This window comes from Tetrahymena thermophila (genome assembly GCF_000189635.1).
Source record: "Tetrahymena thermophila SB210 genomic scaffold scf_8254803, whole genome shotgun sequence".
NCBI lineage: Eukaryota > Ciliophora > Oligohymenophorea > Hymenostomatida > Tetrahymenidae > Tetrahymena > Tetrahymena thermophila.
Window position 1 is genome coordinate 2,104,409 of NW_002476559.1, and position 19,012 is coordinate 2,123,420.

General features: G+C 21.9%; 7 protein-coding genes across 7 annotated transcripts; 6 read left to right on the top strand and 1 right to left on the bottom strand. All coding sequences in view use genetic code 6, as the record gives it.

The window, feature by feature from the left end:
• Positions 1–431: 431 nt before the first annotated feature.
• On the bottom strand, positions 432–1,175 carry TTHERM_00024150 (hypothetical protein; the record flags this gene model as incomplete). The annotated part of the gene is made up of 1 exon (XM_001008501.1): positions 432–1,175. The coding sequence occupies one exon, from the start codon at positions 1,173–1,175 to the stop codon at positions 432–434; it is 744 nt and encodes a 247-aa protein (XP_001008501.1).
• Positions 1,176–4,107: 2,932 nt separating this feature from the next.
• On the top strand, positions 4,108–4,971 carry TTHERM_00024170 (oxidoreductase, short chain dehydrogenase/reductase family protein; the record flags this gene model as incomplete). The annotated part of the gene is made up of 1 exon (XM_001008503.2): positions 4,108–4,971. The coding sequence occupies one exon, from the start codon at positions 4,108–4,110 to the stop codon at positions 4,969–4,971; it is 864 nt and encodes a 287-aa protein (XP_001008503.2).
• An 825-nt stretch (positions 4,972–5,796) lies between these two features.
• On the top strand, positions 5,797–6,756 carry TTHERM_00024180 (oxidoreductase, short chain dehydrogenase/reductase family protein; the record flags this gene model as incomplete). Its single annotated transcript, XM_001008504.3, has 1 exon — positions 5,797–6,756. One exon carries the CDS (start codon positions 5,797–5,799, stop codon positions 6,754–6,756), a length of 960 nt encoding a protein of 319 aa, XP_001008504.1.
• Positions 6,757–9,214: 2,458 nt separating this feature from the next.
• On the top strand, positions 9,215–10,174 carry TTHERM_00024190 (oxidoreductase, short chain dehydrogenase/reductase family protein; the record flags this gene model as incomplete). The annotated part of the gene is made up of 1 exon (XM_001008505.1): positions 9,215–10,174. One exon carries the CDS (start codon positions 9,215–9,217, stop codon positions 10,172–10,174), a length of 960 nt encoding a protein of 319 aa, XP_001008505.1.
• Positions 10,175–11,410: 1,236 nt separating this feature from the next.
• Positions 11,411–12,370, top strand: TTHERM_00024200 (oxidoreductase, short chain dehydrogenase/reductase family protein; the record flags this gene model as incomplete). The annotated part of the gene is made up of 1 exon (XM_001008506.1): positions 11,411–12,370. One exon carries the CDS (start codon positions 11,411–11,413, stop codon positions 12,368–12,370), a length of 960 nt encoding a protein of 319 aa, XP_001008506.1.
• Positions 12,371–13,582: 1,212 nt separating this feature from the next.
• TTHERM_00024210 (cyclic nucleotide-binding domain protein) lies at positions 13,583–17,053 on the top strand (the record flags this gene model as incomplete). Its single annotated transcript, XM_001008507.2, has 6 exons — positions 13,583–13,654; positions 13,716–14,130; positions 14,560–14,819; positions 14,886–15,005; positions 15,326–15,994; positions 16,049–17,053. The coding sequence occupies 6 exons, from the start codon at positions 13,583–13,585 to the stop codon at positions 17,051–17,053; spliced, it is 2,541 nt and encodes an 846-aa protein (XP_001008507.2).
• A 1,217-nt stretch (positions 17,054–18,270) lies between these two features.
• On the top strand, positions 18,271–18,801 carry TTHERM_00024220 (B-cell receptor-associated-like protein; the record flags this gene model as incomplete). The annotated part of the gene is made up of 1 exon (XM_001008508.3): positions 18,271–18,801. One exon carries the CDS (start codon positions 18,271–18,273, stop codon positions 18,799–18,801), a length of 531 nt encoding a protein of 176 aa, XP_001008508.1.
• Positions 18,802–19,012: the final 211 nt, after the last annotated feature.

The following is a 19,012-nucleotide window of genomic DNA, read 5'->3' on the forward strand; positions in this document are numbered from 1 at the left end:
TTCATATTAGCATTAGTTACTTTATTAGAAAGCTCATTTTATTTATTGATTTTTTATGTATGTGATTCTTATAATTTCTCCAATGAATCATCTTATAAAACCTCAAGACTTGCATATGGTGCACTACTATTGTTATCTTTTGCAGTTTTTTCTAGAATTTATAATGATATACTTTTACTCTCTTTTTAATTAAGCAAGTAAATAATGAAAGTTGAAGCTGCTAAATAAACTCAATAAAAATGTTAAGAATATATTGATTTGTTATACTTTATATGATAGATAACTTTTGAATAACATCTTTTAAAACATGTTTTTAAAACTCAAAAACAAAAAAAATAAAGAACATGTATGCAAAAAATAGATAGATTGATTGATATATAGATAAGTAAATTAAAAAAAGATAGTTTTATTAATATTTTTATCAAATTAAGTCAAGAGACTATATCTTCTTTCTTATTTGATTGTTAATTTTTATCTCTTACTTCAATATCTTCTTTAACTAAAAGATAACAAAAAGTTAATTAAAAACTTTTTAATTCATATTGCTTTTTAATATTTTTGTTCTTAGTCTATTTAAGTAATTGTTATAAATCCTAGTATTTTAGCTCATAAGTTTTGTTTAAATCACCTATTGTAACCTATTCAGAGACTCCTAATTCGCAATAAAGTGGGTATAAACTATCTAAAGTTATTATTTTTTTAAACAATTTTTCTATTAAATTGTCGTTATTTGTTTGCTTTTAAAGTTTCACAAAAAGGCTACTTGATTCGATATTGTTTATAAAATATTCAATAAATTTAATTTGGGTAAATAATTGTTTTATTAAGTTAGATTCTTAAGCTCTTTATATTTCAATTTCAAATTCATCATAATCACTTTCTTCTAGTATTAAATCAATTTAAGTTAATTCCCTTAAAATGTGAAAAGCACATTAAACATCTTATCTTTTCAAAAAAGCATTTACTTATGACAGAATATCTGTTAATTTTGAAGAAAAATTAAAAATATTATGAATAAGATTTTTAGACGATTCTAAAATATTTTTATCATTATTTTTTTTTATGAAATCATTATATTCATTTAATTTGTCTTAAAACTCTAATGATCGTTTTGCTATTTTGGTAACTAAAGAATTTTCATTGTCATCATTATTATTTAAAAAAGAAGAGCTCATTCAATATTTATCTAATTATGTTTGATTATTTTTGTTTCAATTTGTATTTTTATAATTTATTAACTATTATCTAAAAAATAAAATAAACAAAGATTTGCTTCTTTAAAAATAAGAAAAAAGTTGCTAAATGTAAAATGAAATGATGATTTTTAATTAGAATATTAGAATTAGTTTTCAAATTCTAATTTGTAATATCTTACTAATTATTATGATTAACACTATATTTTTTATTATAAATTCTTTTGAATATCTAAATAGATGATATTCTAATTAATTAGAATATTTAAGCCATCTCTCAAGAATATAATAATTTACTTTATAAGTGATAACAAAAAATATCAATCAATTTAATTGAAAGTATGTATGACTTTTAATTAGAATATTAGAATTAGTTTTCAAATTCTAACTGGCAATAACTTACTAATTATTATGATTATCAATATATTTTTTATTATAAATTCTTTTGAATATCTAAATTGATGATATGCTAATGTTATTTATTTATTAATTAGAATATTTAAGTTATCTCTTAAGCCTATAATAATTTACTTTATAAGTGATAACAAAAAATATCAATCAATTTAATTGAAAGTATGTATGACTTTTAATTAGAATATTAGAATTAGTTTTCAAATTCTAACTGGCAATAACTTACTAATTATTATGATTATCAATATATTTTTTATTATAAATTCTTTTGAATATCTAAATTGATGATATGCTAATGTTATTTATTTATTAATTAGAATTTTTAAGTTATCTCTTAAGCCTATAATAATTTACTTTATAAGTGATAACAAAAAATATCAATCAATTATTTTGAAAGTATGTATTACTTTTAATTAGAATATTAGAATTAGTTTTCAAATTCTATTTGTAATCAAATATCCTAATAATTATTATGATTATGAATATATTTTTATTATAAATTCTTTTGAATATCTAAATTGCTGATATGCTAATGTTATTTATTTATTAACTAATTAGAATCTTTAATCCATCCCTAAATAGTATAAATTTTTGCTTTATAATTGATAACAAAAATATCAATGAATTTAATTGAAAGTATGGATTTTAATTAGAATATTTCTAATTTGTAAATTAAATAATATTAAATAAATATATTTTTCTAAATTTTCTTTGAATATCTAACTTGATAGTATGCTAATTAACATTTAAACAATTTCTCAATGATAAAAATAATTTGCTTTAAAATTTGTAATAAAAAATATCAATCAATTTAATTATTTATGAAATTTATATACCTTAAAGAGCAGTAAATACAAAAAATCACTAATTAATTTTCAGGGGATCAAAAAAATATCAAATGAATTAGGAAAATTGAAATTACATTAAAAAAGTATTAAATTGCAAAAATACAAATATCAAGTATATATATATTTATTTACTTACTAACAACTTCAATTATTACTATTTGCTATCATATTTACTCTAATTAAATAAAAGCAAGTTGTTAATTCAATAATTTTTTCTTCATATTAACGTCTAAGGCTCTCATTTTTTGTTTATTGTAGCAAATTATTTTATTGATTGATTTTTTAAGTAAATTTATTTTATAATGTCTCTAATGAATCATTTTCTAAAATCTCAAGAACTGCATATGGTGCATAACTATCGTTATCTATTGCAATTTTTTAAAAAAGATTTTGTGATAGAGTATCGCTATTTTTTCTATTAAAAAAATAATTTATGAAAATAGAAGCTGCTAAGCTAGTTGCTAAACAAGGAAGAGATAAACCAAAAAAGACTGTTGTCAAATATTGACATAAATGTGTAATAGAAAAGTTTATAAAAAATTGCTTAATATAATTAAACATTTTTCCAGCAAATTCTTTCCCTGCTTAAATCCAAGATTTACCACCTTTTATATCTTAAATTGTTTCATAAATATTTTTTCCAGCTTCAAAAAGGAATAAAGCCCCTTAAATTATTTGTAAGATTTTATTGAAACAACTCAAAAAACCACTTTCATTTGCTTAAATACATATTTCAGCCTATTCTATTAATTTACAAAGACTTTCATCAGCGAATAATTTTAAGTTTATTAAATCCTTTATTTTTTATATAACAGCTGGTAGATCATTATTTTTAAAAAATTTCTAGATAGTAATAAATCTTTCTTTCAAATCTTTATAGTCACATTGAAAATTCAAAGCCTTAATAAAGTCAAAAAATTTGTTAGTAGAGGTTTATTGACTCCTAGATAAATAGTATTCATACTACTGCATTTATTTTTAAAAACTTTCAGATTATTACATTAGACCTTCAAGTTATTATTATAGATCTACATCTAAAAAATTCAAAGATCTATCTATCCTACTTTATTGACTCCCCATATTTGTTTTTAGTATTTATTTTGTAATTAATTAGTTATAAATTTAAGTATGTATGTATGAACTCCAACTTATAAACCAATTATCAATCAAATATTCTAATTCTATATTAAATCAAATATTCTAATTACTTATCAATTAGAATATTTAAGTACCTAATCATTTATAAAAATACAATCGCTAAATTTAAATTTTTAAGGAAATTCATGTGAATTTTGATAAGATTTTGATGCAATTTTTGAAATTTGCAATGAAATTAAATTTTGTTAAAAAGAATACTATATATAATACAGAAAAATTATTTTTATTATTTTAAAAATTTGTTTCTAATTTTCTATTCTATTATATCATTATTATTTGTCTACCTAGTATGTTGGTTATTATAATTTTTAATTTATTTAGATAGCCAATAAAAAATTTGATTAATTCTAAACAAGAATTTATTTTAACTCTGATAAGAATAAAAAAAACCCTCAATCTAATTTAAAAACTAGAAAAAATGATAGAATCCATTTTAAAAAAAGCTGATCAATTCATTGACAAAAACAAAAGACTTGTTGGAGCACTTGCCTTATTTTATGCAGCCAGCTTGGTAACTAAGTCTTTAGGAAAAGTTTTAGGTTTTATCAACAGATAGTTTATTCCTGGCTACAATTTAATACAAAGATACGGGAAAGGATCTTATGCAGCAATATCTGCTTGTACAGATGGTAATTGGTAAAGGATTTGCTCTTGAATTAGCTAGAAGAGGTTTCAATCTTGTCATGCTAATTAGAAATGTTAAGAAAGGGGAAGCTTTGGCAGAAGAAATAAGAAAAACAATTAATAAAGAAATAGATATTTAAATTGTAGAAGTAGATTTCTAAGCAATTTAAAACCCAGGAGCTATTGAAGCTATTGTAGAGAAAGTCAAAGGATTAGATATAAGCATTTTAGTAAACAATGTCGGATACCTTATTGGTGGATCATTTGAAAAATAAACTTATTCTTAGATAAATAATATAATCTCAATGAATGTAGGAGCATAAGCTTTATTAACTAGAGGATTAATTAGCTAATTATTGAATAGAAAACAAAAAAGTGCAATAATTAATCTTTCTAGCATGTCTAGTTACCTTATATTTGCAGGTTTTGCTATGTATGGAGGAACCAAAAGTTTTAATGATTACTTTAGCAGGTCTTTATCAGAGGAGTATAAGGGTAAACTAGATGTTTTATCAGTCAAACCAGGTTGGGTTAATACTCCTATGACTGATGGAATTCCAGGCAAATTTTTAGAAATAACACCTGAGTAGTGTGCAAGTAACATACTAAAATAGCTTGGAAGAACCAATCTTACTTTTGGTCACTACAAGCATGAAATGACAGCTTTTGTTAATTACTTGACTATAGATATGATCAATAATTTACAACGTAAAAATATGTAAAGTGCTATCAAGTGAAATTCTTGATATAAATCTAAATTAAATAAAAATAACTTTGAATAAAGTTTGTTTATATTTTTTATGCATAATAAATTAGAATAAATTTTAATGTTTTTTTTTGAAAGGAAATTTTGATTATTTTGATTATACTTTTATATATTTAAAAATAAATGAGCAAAATAATTTAAAGAAAATAAATTTTTTTATTAAAAAAATAATTTTTTGAAACTTATTTAGAATGACCAATCATTATATAATGTAATGTGTCAATATGTTAGTCATTTAATTTATTAATGATGTAGAATTCAAGTTACTTCTTTAAAATTTTTAGAAGTACAATAAATACAACCATATAATCTTGTTTACAAATAATATACATTAAATAAAATATATTTTTATTTAAATTTTATTAATTTAATTAAATTATTAAAAAATAATTATGTAATTAATGCATACAAAGGTATGCAGGCACTCACTAAATGTATTTGAAATTTATAAAATGTAGATATCAAGTGTAAATATAATTTCTGCTAAATTCCAATTAACTAAATGAGAAAATCAATCTTTAAGTTAGATTTTAAGCCTATCCTTAATTAAATTTTAATGATACAAAAATAGGATTTTAAATTGATAAATAAATTTAATATTCAATATATAAGTTGGAAATGAGAAAAGTCATTTTTTTATTTATTATTCATTTGTTTGATCAAAAATAAAAGAAATTTTAATTGATATTCATTGATTATAAATTATCTTTTAACAAAGATATTTTTTGTAATCAATATAAAATCAAAAATACCAAATCACCAAATTTATATTTTATAAAAACACGTATTAATTAAAATGAATCACTTAGAAAAACTTGATACTTTGGTTGTTAATAATAAAAGAGCTGCTGGTTTAATTGCTGCTGGAGCTGTTGGCTATGTTGCTCTCAAGGCTCTTTCAAAGGTAGCTTGTTTATTCAAAAAATTTGTCCTTCCAGGATACAATTTGATTGAAAGATATGGAAAGGGATCTTATGCTGCTGTAACTGCTTGTACTGATGGAATTGGAAAGGGTTTTGTTCTTGAACTTGCTAAGAGAGGTTTTAACTTAGTTATGTTTGTTAGAAATGTTGAAAAAGCTTAAGCATTAGTTGAGGAAATTAAAAAAACAATTAATGACAAGATTGATGTTAAGATAGTTCAAATAGATTTCTTAAAAGTGAATCAACCTGGTGTTGTTTAAGCTGCTGTTAAGTAAGTAGAAGATGTCGATATCAGTTTATTAGTTAATAATGCAGGTATGAGTATTACCAATAAGCTCTCTATTGAGTCATACACAGAAGAAGAGCTTTCAAATATGCTAGTGTTCAATATATACACTTAAGTACTTTTTACTTATTATCTACTTCCAAAGCTTAGAAACAGAGGAAAAAAGAGTGGCATAATTAACTTATCTAGTGTATCAACTGTCATTAGTATGGCTGGTTTCCACATGTACACAGGTACCAAGATGTTTAATGACTACTTTAGTAAGAGTATGGGAGAAGAATATAAAGGCATCATTGATGTTATGTCTCTAAAACCAGGATTTGTTGATACTCCATTGGTTTCATCAGTAAAGGAAAAAAGACTTTGTATCTAACCTCAAGAATGTGCTAATGCTGCTTTAAATTACCTTGGTAGATATGAAGAAACTAATGGACACTACAAACATATGTATGGTTCTTTCACCTAAAGTATTCTTAAACCTGTTATTAATAATAAAATCCGTAAAATGTGCTAAGCTGAAAGAGAGAAAAAGTAAATATCTTAATGAAAATCTTTTGAATAACAAGAATTTGATATTATTTATAAGAATATTACAAATTTCAATTTATTAATCAATCTATCAATAACGTTTATTGTGTTTTGAATAAATAATATTTTATTTTTTTGTAATAATTTAAATTTTTTTGGGTAATTTTATTTGCAAAATTATTTGATCCATTTTTATTAATTAATGTATGATCCTTGTTAAAAATCTAAAAAAGATTTACTTATAGATAGATCAAGCAAATTAATTTTAATTAATTTTAAAGTCAATAAAGATTTTTATTTACTTGATTATAAATAAATAGTTAATGAAATATAATATTTTTGATATTTTAATTATTGACAACTCATTAATTTATTCTATTATTTGATAAAAAAATAAATGGAAAATAAAACAATTTTTTTTAATTAAAAGTTCCCAAATAAAATAATATAATTAGTGCTTATCCTAATTATAAAATATTTTTAATATTCCTTTATTTAGATTAAAATAAATAGTTAATGAAATTAATAACAATTTTGATATTTTAATAATTTAAATTCAATAATTTTACTATTTGATAAAAAATAAATTGAAAAAAAAAAAAAAACATTTTATTCAATAAAAAGTGCCGTTACTCAGATTATATTATATGTGCTTATCTAAAACAATTGAATCTTTTTAATTTTTGTTTATTAAAGTAAATAAAGACATACAGTGAATTTTGCAACCTTAAAAAAGTTAAATAAAAAATATATTTTTATTTTTTCTAACTTTATAGAAGGAGTATGATATACTACACTTTTATATAAAAATAAGCAAACATTTATTTAAATTTTGTATTTTTTGAAATGACATTAAATAAAACAACCTACCAAGTATTTTTTATTACAATAAACAATTAATTTATTTATATTTAATTTTTAAAAATATTAAGTTATTTGTATGAAAAATAGATAATTTAAATAAAAAGTAGAAAAATATATTTTTAAATAAAAATATTAATTTTTTAAATTTTAGATAAGTAAGGTTAGGTTATTAATAAGAATATTAATTTAGGAATAAATTAAGTTTTTATAAAAATGTAATAGAATATAATCAAAAAATAAATCTATCTTTACATCTATTTAGTAAATTAATTTATGTGTAACAATAAAAAGAATTACTATAAAATCAAGCAATTTTCATTTTTTTAACATTTATATTTATTTGTAGTATCTTCTTAATATGAATAAATAAATACCTAAAATAAAAAAAAATATTTAAGTAATTCAAAAGTAAAAAATAAATTTGAAATTTATATGATGAGGATTAAAAATGTAATTAAAAATAATTTTTATCTAAATGTAATTATAATTTCTTTCATGAAAAGATTTGCATTTTTTATTTTTTGAATCTATTTATAATTACAAACTGTATTTAACGCTTTCATAGTTAAATATCAAAAAAGTAAAATCCCTTTTTCGTTTATCAAGTTTAAAATTTTTAAGAAGTACAATAGTACCATATAAACTAACATACACATAATATGCCTTTAACAAAATATATATTTTCTTATTAATTTTATTATTGCTATTCTCAGATATTTTTTTCTGTAGGAGGAAATAAATATTAAATAGAATAATACATATTATTTTAAAAATTTAAAGAAAATTTATTAATAAAAAAAGGTATAGATCGAAATAGGTTTCGAACCTGAACAAGCAAAAAAAATAAAAAATGTTTGATAAAAGATTTAATTTGTTTTTTAATGAAGAAATCTAAATAAATTTTTAATCAAACATTTAATTTTTAGAGTTAAGCATTTTTTCATTCATTTTACATGTAAAAAAAAATTAATTCAAGATTAAATGTTTGATAAAAAAATTTAAATTTGTTCATCAAAAAACAAATTAAATCTTTGATTAAACATTTTTTATTTTTTTCTTCTATTTCTATCAGGTTCAAAACCTGCTTCAAACCTTTTTTTTATTTCTTTTAATTTTTTTAATTTTTTATTAAATAATATTTATTATTCTATTAAATGTATATTTCTTACTCAAGAAATAATTATCAAAAAATAGCTATAGTTTAATTAAATTACAAAAAATAACCATGTTACATAAAGGCACAAATGAATTCAAAATTTTAATAATGTAAATATCAAATGTAAATATAATTTCTGAACTACAAAAAAACTAAATGGGAAAATCTATCTTTTAAATTAAATGTTAAGCCTAATTCATAATTAAATTTCTTGATGCCAAAACAGGATTTTAAATAAATAAATAAATTTAATATTCAATAAAAAAGTTAGAAATAAACATTTATCTATCTATTTATTAATTTTTCACTTGTTTGATCAAAAAACAAATAAATGAAATTTTACTGATATTCATTCATTATAAATATTTTAACAAATACATTTTTGAATTAATATAATATCAAAAATAACAAACAAATCACCAAAATTTATATTTTATAAAAACAAGTGTAAATTAAAATGAATCACTTAGAAAAACTAGATACTTTTGTTGTTAACAATAAAAGAGCTGCTGGTTTAATTGCTGCTGGAGCTGTTGGTTATGTTGCTCTCAAGGCTCTTTCAAAGGTAGCTTGTTTATTTAAAAAATTTATTCTTCCAGGATACAATTTGATTGAAAGATATGGAAAGGGATCTTATGCTGCTGTAACTGCTTGTACTGATGGAATTGGTAAGGGTTTTGTTCTTGAACTTGCTAAGAGAGGTTTTAACTTAGTTATGTTTGTTAGAAACGTTGAAAAGGCTTAAGCATTAGTTGAGGAAATTAAAAAAACAATTAATGATAAGATTGATGTTAAGATAGTTCAAATAGATTTCTTAAAAGTGAATCAACCTGGTGTTGTTTAAGCTGCTGTTAAGTAAGTAGAAGATGTCGATATCAGTTTATTAGTTAATAATGCAGGTATGAGTATTGCCAATAAGCTCTCTATTGAGTCGTACACAGAAGAAGAGCTATCAAATACTATAGTGTTCAATATATACAGTCAAGTGTTCTTTACTTATTATCTACTTCCAAAGCTTAGAAACAGAGGAAAAAAGAGTGGCATAATTAACTTATCTAGTGTTTCTACTGTCGCTAGTATGGCTGGTTTCCACATCTACACAAGTACCAAGATATTCAATGACTACTTCAGTAAGAGTATAGGAGAAGAATATAAAGGCATCATTGATGTTATGTCTCTAAAACCAGGATTTGTTGATACTCCATTAGCTTCATCGTATAAGTAAAAAATATTTTGTATTACACCTCAAGAATGTACTAATGCTGCTTTAAATTACCTTGGCAGGTATGAAGAAACTAATGGACACTACAAACATATGTATAGTTCCTTCACCTTAAACTTTCGTAAGTATTTTATGAATTACAAAATCCGTAAAGCATGCTAAGCTCAAAGAGAGAAAAAGTAAATATCTTAATGAAAATCTTTTGAAAAACCAGAATTAAATATTATTTATGAGAGTATAACAAATTTTAATTAATTAGTTAATAATGTTTATTATGTTTATATGTTCATAACTAAAAATCTTAAAAAAATTTAGTTATTGATCTAATAATCTAATTTTTAATTAATTTCCAAGTCAATAAAGATTTTTATTTACTTCATTAAAAATAAATAGTGAATAAAATTAATAATATTATTGATATTTTAATTATTGATTGAAAACTCAATAATTCATTCTATTATTTGATAAAAAAAAGAAATAGAAAAAAAGTAATTTTATTCAATAAAAATATTACTTGTTATGATAATATATATAATTTGTGCTTATCTTTCATTATAAATATTTTTAATATTTCTTTATTTAGATTAAAATAAATAGTTATTGAAACAAAAACATTTTTTATATTTTTATTATTGAAATTCATCAATTCTATTATTTGATAGTATATAAAATTAAATTTTTATAAATATCTTTAAATCTATCTAGAAATTATATCTATTTAATAAATTAATTTATGTTATAAAAAGAATTTCTATAAAATCAAACAAATTTATTTTTTTTAACATTTATTTTATTTTAGTATCATATAAATAAACTAAATTACATCAATAACTTAAAAAAAAAAGATATTTTTATATTCATTTTATTGATTTATTTAGTTTAGATTTTTTAAAATATTTAAATAATGTATAAGTAGAAAAATAAATATATTTGGAATTTCTAAGATGAGGATAAAAAATTTGATGGAAAAGAATTTTTATCTAAGTGTAATTATAATTGCCACTAAAATCCAATAGAACTAAATGAAAAATCTTTCTTTTAAGTTTGAATTAAATTCTGATTAATAATTAAATGTCTTTTCAAAAATTTGTTACGAGAAGAATTATTATCTATGTGTAAATATTATTTCTGTTAAAATCCAATAGAATTAAATGGAAAGACCTATCTTTTAAGCCTAATTAATAATTAAAATTCTATTCATTCTATCAAAAAAAAATAATCTCAAATAAATGAATGAATTATTTTTTTAAGTATTAATTTTTGTACAAATTTAATTATTATTCATTTACTTGATCAAAATAAAAGAAATTTTATTTGATGTTCATTCACTATAAATTATCTTGAAATAAAGGTATTTTTTATATTTAATATCAGATCAAAAAATAATAAAACTTCAAAACATAAATTTTTTAAAAACAAGCATTAATTAAAATGAATCACTTGGAAAAATTTGATACTTTTATTGTTAATAATAAAAGAGCGGCTGGTTTAATTGCTGCTGGAGCTGTTGGTTATGTTGCTCTCAAGGCTCTTTCTAAGGCAGCTTGTTTATTCAAAAAGTTCGTTCTTCCAGGATACAATTTGATTGAAAGATATGGAAAGGGATCTTATGCTGCTGTAACTGCTTGTACTGAAGGAATTGGAAAGGGTTTTGTTCTTGAACTTGCTAAGAGAGGCTTTAACTTAGTTATGTTTGTTAGAAATGTTGAAAAGGCTTAAGCATTAGTTGAGGAAATTAAAAAAACAATTAATGACAAGATTGATGTTAAGATAGTTCAAATAGATTTCTTAAAAGTGAATCAACCTGGTGTTGTTTAAGCTGCTATTAAGTAAGTAGAAGATATCGATATCAGTTTATTAGTTAATAATGCAGGTATGAGTATTACCAATAAGCTCTCAATTGAGACATTCACAGAAGAGGAAATTTCAAATATGATAGTGTTTAATATTTACACTTAAGTACTTTTTACTTATTATCTACTTCCTAAGCTTAGAAATAGAGGAAAAAAGAGTGGTATAATTAATTTATCTAGTATTGCTACTGTTATTAGTATGGGTGGTTTCCATGTATACACAAGTACCAAGACGTTTAATGATTATTTTAGCAAAAGCATGGGAGAAGAATATAAAGGTTTCATTGATGTTATGTCTCTAAAGCCTGGATTTGTTGATACTCCATAAGTTTAATAAGTAAAGGAAAAAAAACTTTGCATTACACCTCAAGAATGTGCTAATGCTGCTCTAAATAATCTTGGCAGATATGAAGAAACTTATGGACACTACAAACATATGTATTATGCTTTTTTGACCTAAAATTTTCAAGATGTTATTAAAAATAACATCCGTAAAATGTGTTAAGCTCAAAGAGAGAAAAAGCAGATTTCTTAATGAATTGAATAATAAGATTTAAATAGTATATAATAAATAATATAAAAAATTTCAACAATCATAAATGAATTATTATGTTTATGTAAATATTTTATTTTTTTGTCATAATTTAGCTTCTCATAAATTAATACTAATAAAAATATATATTTTTGCTCTTTAAAATAGGCTAAAATAAAAAAACTATTTTGAAAAAAGTGTGTGAAGAAATTTTCTTATATTGTACTCATTAACTAATTAACTAAGAGAAATAAATATTTTTAGAAGGAATATTCTTAGGACTAAATGGATAATAATTGTGGAAAAGAATTCCCACATTAAAAAATGATTTCTACTCCTAATGATAAAAGATTATATGATATGATATGTTTAAATTTTTTCAATATTTATTTCAATCATGTAAAAAATGTATCAAACTTGAATAACCTTTTTAATTTTGATAAATATGGTTTTAATTTTATTAAATATTTTATATGATATTTTTTATAAATCATCCTTTAATAGTGGGTAGGTAGGTAGGTAGGGTTTAGAATAATTCCTTATTAACTTCCATGTATGATTCATAAAAGGATTAAAAGGTGCAGACAGTATATGTTAGTTATACTTAATTTACCTCATTATATCTACCTATATTTTTAATCAACTATTTATTTATTTAATTAAAATATTATATTTGGTATAGCAAAGTATTTTTTAAGAACTTATTTAAAATCTAAAAAAATTTATAAATCAATTCAAAGAAAATTTAATTTTATTAAAACATCAACAAGCTAAAAAAAATTGTTCTTATAGATAGATAGATACTTTTAATTAACAAAAATATTTACGAAATAAAATCTTCTTTTTCAGAGATTACAAACAATCAATTAATAATTTTTGTATCTAATTTCTAAAATAAAATAAATATATCTTTTTATATGATTTATAATTTATGAAATACTTAAAAGTATGATAATTTTATACTTAATAAAGAACTTAAACGTAAGCAATTTATACAGTTTTTTAATGTTCATTTAATGTGCAAAGGTATGGTTGAAATACTTTTATAAATTAGTTTTAGGTTTATGCAAATATTATAGTCCAATACTTGCTTTATATGAATCTACGAATGAATGAATAAATAAATAGTAATAGAAAGAATCTTATCTAAGGAGGTTGATCTACAACCAATCTTTAATCAAAGATAATAATTAATTAAAATTTATATGCTTATATCAAATGAAAAGTGTACTGTAAAAAATTAAAAATATAACAAATGCTAGTGAAGTTGACCAAGCTGATTTGAAAGAAGTAAAATTCACAATAATTATTAAAAAGTTTTAACTTAAAAAGTAAAATCATATTTTTTTAGATCCTCTTCGCAATTCTGGAGAATTATCCTGAAGGACAAAGAAATCCAAAGCATTTAAGCTTGATATCATAAGCTCTTTTGACTATAGATTTCTTTAAGAAACTTTAAGATGCAAGAGGAGAAGATAGCATTAAATTATGCGCTATGCTTTTGAAGTATGAAAAACATTAATTCGATACAGACGTTATTGTTCATGGAGAAAGAGGAGATAAATTTTACATCATTTTGCAAGGAATATGCGAAATTTATGTGCCTAATTCTTAAGGCTAATTTGTAAAAGTAGGTGAGCTAAAAGCAGGATAAAGTTTTGGTGAACTCGCACTTATAAATGATTCACCAAGACGTGCCACGATTAAAGCATAAACAGATTGTGACCTAGCGATACTTTCTAAAAAAGATTACATCAAAATTATTGGTAAAAAAATTATATTTTAAGTACAAAATTGGTTAAACTCATTTAGAGTATTTATTTACTTTTCCACTATATTAACTTTAAAAAACTCTTGGTTCAATTCAGTGAGAAATATATTTTAATTTGCCTCAAATAGCTTAAGAATAATCTAAGGCAAATTTCATTTGCAAATTCAAACATGATAAATCAAAACCAACAAATAGATGAGCAGTATCTTACAATCTTTATCTCTGATTATAAGAATTATAAAAATACAATTTGACTACTTAGATTTGTTAATTTATTTATACGATTTTAGACTAGTAATCTAAAATAAACTCTGATTGAGTCTTTTACATATTTTTTTAACAAGAATAATCAAAAATAGCCAATAATTAATTCAATAAATTTTGAGTATAAAAGTATGCTTTAATTTTATTTTAACAAATAAAGCGGATATGGAAGAAAGAGAAATAAAGAAGAAAATTTAGTTTTTGGAAGGCCTTCCTCTTTTCAATCAAATCCACAGAAGATCCCTTCATGAATATATCTATTATTTCAAAATAGTAAATTACAAATGGAAAGATATTGTCTATCAGCAAGGAGAAGATCCTCAGTATGTTTATATAATTAAATCAGGAGAATTCATTCTCTAAAAATTCAGTAGATAAGAGAAAAACCAAAACTCAGGTATATTCCCCATTACTGCTTAAGTAAATAAATCAAAAATAAGTATTAATGCTAATTTTTTTATCTTAATTTATTTATTTATTATTAAGGTTGCTATTATTGGTCCTGGAGAGATATTTGGAGAAGTTGATTGTCTTTTGAACCACAAACGTCATTTTTCAGTTTCTTGTCATACTTAGTCTGCTGAAGTGTTCCTGATATCAAAGAAAGTAAAGCAAATTAGTTTAATTTATATTTTAATTTTAAACTTAATACTGTAAAATTTGTCTATTATGGACAGCTAATTATTTACATAGATAATTTATTAGTTATTTAGAGACATTTTTTAGTTATTTTTAGGGTTAAATATTTTTGGCATATTCCATTTAACAAAAAAATAGAGTTTAAATAAATAATAAAAATTCAAGAAACTTTTTTTCTTAAGAAATTTTGAAATTTTGAAATAAATGCATAAATTGATAATGAAGATAAGTTTTTTAGATAAAATAAAGAGTTAATTATCACTTAGATTAATTTGTTTTATTTTTAGCATTTTAGTGAGAGAATTATGGATAACTACAATATTCGAGAAAAGAACTTTGTTGAGAATTATTTGGATAAAAAAATATAGTGGAGAAACGAAAGAATGAATAGTATAAAAACTGTTAGGAGAATAGCTGAATAAGATATTAAATTTGCTTATAATAAAGTCTCTCCTCAGTCAAGGAAATCTAAAAAAGATAGCATTTAGTATGATAAAAATTCAAATGATCAAGATTACAACTACAATTCACCAGTTAAAACAAACAGATAAAGTATAAATGCAAATTTTATGTTAACAGAAATTGGTGACACCACTCATATGACTTAAAATAATTCTCTTATTATTGGTTCTCAAAATAGTCCTGCTTCTTTTAGTCATCTTGGCAAGTAAAATAAAAAATAATTAAATTTAAGGAGCTTAACAACTGCAACTCCTTCGCTATCCAAAAGAGCTTCGACTGCTTTTATTACTTAGAAGCCCTAAAAACTAGAAAATAGAGAATTTTTTAGCTCTTAAGTGGAGTGTAAAAGCACGATTGAAGATGGATCACCTATTATTGCAGATAAAATATAAAATTAAGATGCGGATAGTTAATATGAGATGGATAATAATTATAATTTAGGAAACTCCAGTAACTAATTGGAAGCTCTCATTTTTTCTTCTCCTTTAAAAAATGTAATTAAACAAATTCAATTTAAAAAATGTATTTAAATATTTATTTAAATTTAGAAATTTAATTAGAATACTCATTTTAAGCTCAATGACCTCAGCTAAAAAAAAACTACACCTAATAATAATAATAATTGTACACCAAATAAAAACATAAATCTTAGCAGCTAAAAAAGTGAGCCTTCAAACTCTAACAACATGAAAGAATTAATTCCTAATAATTTTGAAATTGAAGAAAATGAAGGTATGAGAAAATTCTTGAAAACAAACAGTGCAGTTTACAAAATGAGAAAGCTTAACTAAGCAAAATTAGAAATTTGCAGACAACAAAATATTGATGTGTAGGGAAAGTCATTCAAAAACATAGGCATTATTGAAGACGTTGAATTACCAAAGTATATGTTGAATAAACTAAAAAATTAAAATTCAATCATGAGCGTTATTTAACAAAAATCCTAATCTCCAAGAATTATAGCGAATATTTCAGGTGTACAAACCCACAAATCAGCAAATTCAACCATCTGTTCACCTTAAAAGAAAAGATCTATAAGTCTGGCAAACCATAATAATAATAATAACTTTTCCATAATGCCCCCAATAAAGAGCGATGCTATTTTTGATGGAGACTTTAAAAAAATAAACAATATTTTACATGCTCCTCTGTAAAGAGTAGAAAATGATAAATTAAAATAAGTGATAAACTAAATGAAATTTTTAGATTCGTAATAATACAAAATTCAAACTTAATAAATAACTCAAAACTCATAAGGTATTTATCTAAAAAAATCAAATATAATTCCTAAATCTCAAAACGATCAAACAAGTATTTAGTAAACCTTTTACAAAAGATCAATATCACCAGTAAGTGTTCAAAATAAAAACTAATCAGTCTTGATGCATAAATTCATGCTCACTCCTTTGAGGTAACATGACTAAAATAGCTCTAAACTAAATCCTGAATTTACAACCAACTGGGAGCATCTCCCAGAACCTAATCAACCTCCTTTAATAGCTAATCCTCATTTAAATATACAAAATCTGTAAATAAAAAACATCAAGCTTTGAATACCTATAATTTATTTTATAAATAAATATAACAAATTTAAATAAATAAATAAATTGCACAAAATTTTCCTAAGTTTATTTAATTTTCCTCATACGTAGTTCTCTAAGTGTATAAAATTTAACTTTATAATAGTTTTAGTTAGTTAGTTATTTATATTATTCTTGTTTCTTGTTTAAAGTATAAAAAAGAGTTACATTTTTATATAATCAAATTATTTTTTTTAATTTTGAGAAATTATTTATTTTTTTCATTTTGCGAAGTTATATATTTTTTTTAGAAACACTTAATCATAGATTTTTTTTGACTCTCTTCATTCTTCATGAAATTTAAAAATCAAAAATCTAAAAATAACTAAATACTTTTTTTAAGCTGATATAATTTAACATTTTATAAAGATATCCAAATATATATTTAAATAATAATTCATTTTTTTATCTTTTCAAATGTTTAACTTTCAAAATATTATAATTTCTTTTTATATTATAAAAATTTTGTAAGCGTTTTGATTTTTGTTTTGTTTTGCTATGAATTTACATAGATTTTCAATCTAATTTATTAATTTTTTTCTCATCTAAATAATTATCTCAATAAATATTTTATGATTTCTAAAATATTTCATAAAATTTATGACTAAACTTTAAACTTTTTTTAAATGATACTTTTTTCAATTAATTTTTAACTTAGCTATGTCATTTTTTAATGAAATATTAAATATAAAATAATTAAATTTACCTTATAGATAAACAGGAAAGATATTTTCAAAAATTTGTTTGGTAAAATTTAATTTACTCACGCTTTCTAGTTCAGCTTAAAAAATTTGACTCTCCTCTGCTGATGTCCGTCAGATTAGTATTTGATTGATTGATTTGATATAGATAAATTTTAATTAACTTTATCTAGCAAATGAGTGAGTGAGTGAGTGAAAATTTTATGAGAAATAAATTATAAACAACTCAGTTAATATTGAAAAGAAATGTTGATTTCTATGGAAAAACTTTAAGTAAATAGATATTTAAAAGATACTCAAGATTTATCTATATATTCTATAAAAATTATATACAACACTTAATTCACACGTTCATATTAATAGTAAATTTATAAGCTCCCTTAGAGATATGCTAAAATCAAAATAATTGATAAGAAATAAATAAATAAATTAATTAATTGATTGAATTTATTAGGAAAAAGAAACTTAATTATTTAGTAGAAATTAAAAATGTTCATCATAACTTTGAATTAGGTTATTTTCTTCGTCGCTTTGCTCGAATTGGCTGTTAGTGTTTTGTTCATTATCCCTCTTCCTAAGGGCTGGAAACCTGGCCTTTTAAGATTTGTTGAAGAAAGTCCTACTATGAAGAAAATTATGGAATATCATAAGTTTATTATTGCCATTGTTGCACTTTAATGGATGTATTCAATTAAAATCGCAGCTGATTATTAAGAATAACACTTAATAGAGAGAGAAACTCATTTTAATGCAATTAATCAAAGAGATTTACATATCTTAGAAAAAAAATTTGCAGCTGAAGGAGATATTTACTTGAATGGAACTCTTCTTTTTGTTTCTGTATTCATCAATCGTCTTTTCGCTCTTTTGTAATACTATTATCAAATCAAGTAAATGAGCGAAATCGAATTAAAAGTTAATTTATCTGATGACACTAAGAAGATTCTTGATTCTCTATAGAAGGAAAGTTTAGGAGCTCCTTCTTAACCTAAATCCAAAGAACAAAAAAAGAATGATTGAAAGTGAATTAAAAAATTTATGATTTGGAACATAAAGATAATTTAAAAAGATAATATTAGCAAGTTTAATAAATTAATTTATATATGATATCTATTTTCAATCAATATTAAATATATTCACTCTATCAATATTTCTCCTATTTTTAAATTTATTTTATTCATTTACTCTTGTTTATTTCATCCAAATACATTAAAATAAATAACATAAAACT